The 3314-nt window shown below is 35.1% G+C and overlaps 1 protein-coding gene across 1 annotated transcript; it reads left to right on the plus strand.

Annotated features, from left to right (window-relative positions):
* The first annotated feature begins 965 nt into the window (after positions 1-965).
* On the plus strand, positions 966-1984 carry LOC143025795 (E3 SUMO-protein ligase KIAA1586-like). Its single transcript, XM_076185804.1, has 2 exons — positions 966-1503; positions 1590-1984. The coding sequence occupies exons 1-2, from the start codon at positions 966-968 to the stop codon at positions 1982-1984; spliced, it is 933 nt and encodes a 310-aa protein (XP_076041919.1).
* The last annotated feature ends 1330 nt before the right edge of the window (positions 1985-3314 follow it).

The raw sequence follows: 3314 nt of genomic DNA on the forward strand, positions 1-3314 counted from the left end.
AGACAGATGCCGCATCATCTCTCTGCCAGACTGCTGGAATACGATGGAATACGGGAATTTTCAAAAAAGGTATGGCTGATTGACCACTCGTAGCAAGAAACTTAGTTGTGATTACTGTGCTAATTTTGATTCTCTAAACATAAAAGGAATTTGAGTTTCAGTTGAATGGGGAAGCTTCAGTGTCGAAGCCTCAGGAAAGAAAAAAAAACAAGCATCTCTCAGGAAAAAAGAATGAAGGAGCATTTTTCATCAAAGGGACATAGTGTCTGTGTAAAGCAACAAGAAGATCGTGCATATGATGTGATTACGAAAAGCATTGATAAAATGAATGAGAGATATATTGCCTCTACATGCAGAGTTTTCAATACAGTCTACAGTTTGGCAAAAAGATACAGGCCATTTTCTGATGTTGAAGATGAGATTAAGCTTCAAATAAGAAATGGAGTTGACATGGGTGTTGGACTTCATTCTCGCAAAACTGCTGTGAAAATAGTTTATCACATTGCAAAGGGTATAAAGAATGAAATATTTACCAAAATCATCGAACAAAACTTGAAATTTTGTCATCATGTCATCGTGGATGAAGCTTCAACCAGTTCTTATAATATTTTTGAAGATTGAAGATTGTGATCTATCACCAACAATTTTCTTTGATTTGGTCGAATTGGAAGGACAAGGAGCAGAACAAATATACGCGTCGCTGTTAAAGAGTTTGCATGATGGTGGGTTTGATAATGAATATTTGATAAATAATTTGATTGCTTTCTTTTCAGATGGGGCAAGTGTAATGCTTGGCCGCAATTCTGGGGTAGGCATTAGACTTAGAAAGGATTATCCTAACATTCTCCTTTAGCATTGCTTAACTTGCTTTGGACTATTCTGTCAATGAAATAAAACAAGTGAAACATTTCAAAATATTCATGGATAAAATCTACACAAATTTTCACCAATCAAACAAAAACCAAATGCAGCTCTTTAAAATTTCAGAAGAGCTTGGACAACAAATTCTGAAGATAGGTAGAGTTTTAGGACCAAGGTGGGCTGCTTGTAGTCTAAGATCTGCGCTTTCTGTGTGGCGTGCTTATCCAGCATTGTACAGATATTTTTATAGTGAAGCAAAACATTCAGGGATGGCTGCACGTCTTTGCAACAAGAACTTCTTGGAAGATTTGGCATTAATGATAGATATACTTCAAGAAATTTCCTTACCTTCTAATGCTCTTCAAGCCAGAAGTTTAACATTGACAAAAGCTGAACAGCTAATAAAAAGGACCATTAAGGCATTTGAAATGCTTAAAGAAAGCAAGGCAACCTATGAAAAGGAAATCGATGTCGGAGCTGCTTCAGATGCTTTTAAGGATATTCATTTTGTTGAAAATAACAAAGTCGTTAGCCTTCCTCGTCAAAAGCATCTTGAAGCAGTAATAGAAAATATGAAAAAGAGGGTGATGAACTGTGATAGTTTAATATCAAAGAAGAATGAACAAGATGACAAAATTCATGGTCTGATTAATTTTCTCGAGCCCAATTCATGAAATATTGAGGAATTAGTTGTACCTTGGAGGAAAAACTGAGTGCATTTATTAAAGTTTTTCATCATGAAATCAGTATCAATGATTTTCGGGACTACGTGGAAAATGTCTTACAAAATTCTAGCGACCCTGCGAAGGCTGAGGTTCCTCAAAGTGTACAGAAAGCTAAAAATATTATCAATGCTATTGCTGTCAGTTCTGCAGAGGCTGAAAGAGGGTTTTCAAGAATGAATATCATATATTCAGATAAGAGGAGTCGCCTTACTGTTGAGAATGTAGCTAATCTTATGATAATTAATCTGATTGGTCTCCCGTTTAGCTCATGGGAGCCCACACCTTCGGTCAAGACGTGGCGTAGAAGAAACCACTCTGCTGATGACAACAGGGTGAAGAAAAAGAAAGATAAAGACATTGATGACAATCAGGTCGCCATTTGGAAATATTTAAAGTAAAATATTCCAAAATTTATGTTAAAAGATTCAGTAAAGATTTTTTTTATAAAGAGTTGGTTTATTATTATTATTATTATTTTTATAGAATAGCAGCATTTAATTCCAAATAATAAATAGTAAATATATAATAGAATATTTTTGTTATTGCCTTCTAAAAAATGTACATAATCATGAAATCTACAAGCAATAATATATAGTTTATAGGAAAAGTAATGACGATTTAAAAAAGCACAACTTTCAAACATGTGTATTCAGTATGCTGGTACATAGAGATATACCTTCAGGTTTTTAAGTTCATTACCTATATTGTACAGTAATATAGGCTGCTGATCTTCATGATAGAGAATATAGAAAAATATTGAAATTAATAATATTATATTTATTCATAACTTTTTTTCATTATTTTTATATTCACTATTAATTTTAATCTTGTTCTCAGGAAATTTAGCAATAACTCCTTGCCCACAATGTTTTCTTTCATATGATATCATGTATCATGATGAAAAGTAAAGCAGTAACTTATTAAAACATACAAATTCATTTCCTGAAATATTTACGATTTCTACCAAATAACTGAATTACAAATTTTGCCAGATGAAAACTTAATAGTTCAAGAAAATTACACTGCCAGCTACATTCAAAATACAGTCTTTTTACTTTAATAAGCACTCTATATCTAATGGCTTTTTTGCTAATTTGGCGAACGACTACCATCTACTAGTCACTCATAGTCAGTAGCCTACTGGCATCACATCCGATAACGTGTCGTTTGTAACTTAATTGTGCACACGGGCCAAACAAACCTAGGCATGGTAGTGCATATCTAATGGTCAACTCACCTGGTCAACTCATCTGGTGGGGCCATGTCACCCTAAGTCCAGCCAGTCTGGATCAGAGAGGGACAGGACCAAGAGTCCAACACAGAAGCTCCAGTCAGGCTACACGGACAGTTCTACTATTAAATATTTATAAATGACTGGTTGAGTGTATCTTTCAGTGGTCATTGTACTATAAATTTAACAGAATAAAAGAAAAGCACAATAAGTGGGAGACTAAGAGAACAAGCGGCTATCACGAGGCCGCTCCCCCTAGCTGAAATAGTTCAGTGATACTCTTGTCATCTAGATTATATCCGCATCCACGTGACGTGTACAGGGTATGATCTCATGACACCCGCAGTGCTACCCGCATCAGTGGGTGGTAAAAATGACACAATTTTGATGACATCACTTCAATAAAAGATTAGAATGAGAAAAATTCTTCACCTAAAAAGGACTTCAATCTGGACTTGAACACAGGGAGGCTAGGGGCATCAACAATATTTAGGGGC

This window comes from Oratosquilla oratoria, chromosome 5 (assembly GCF_046742065.1).
Source record: "Oratosquilla oratoria isolate Oo_2021 chromosome 5, ASM4674206v1, whole genome shotgun sequence".
Lineage (NCBI taxonomy): Eukaryota > Metazoa > Arthropoda > Malacostraca > Stomatopoda > Squillidae > Oratosquilla > Oratosquilla oratoria.

Bases quoted from the DNA above. Each gene is read 5' to 3' on its own strand.
- LOC143025795 (XM_076185804.1), top strand. From the start codon at position 966: ATGCAGCTCTTTAAAATTTCAGAAGAGCTTGGACAACAAATTCTGAAG. The intron at 1,504-1,589 runs GTCTGATTAATT...CATTTATTAAAG, and splicing joins ACAAGATGACAAAATTCATG to TTTTTCATCATGAAATCAGT.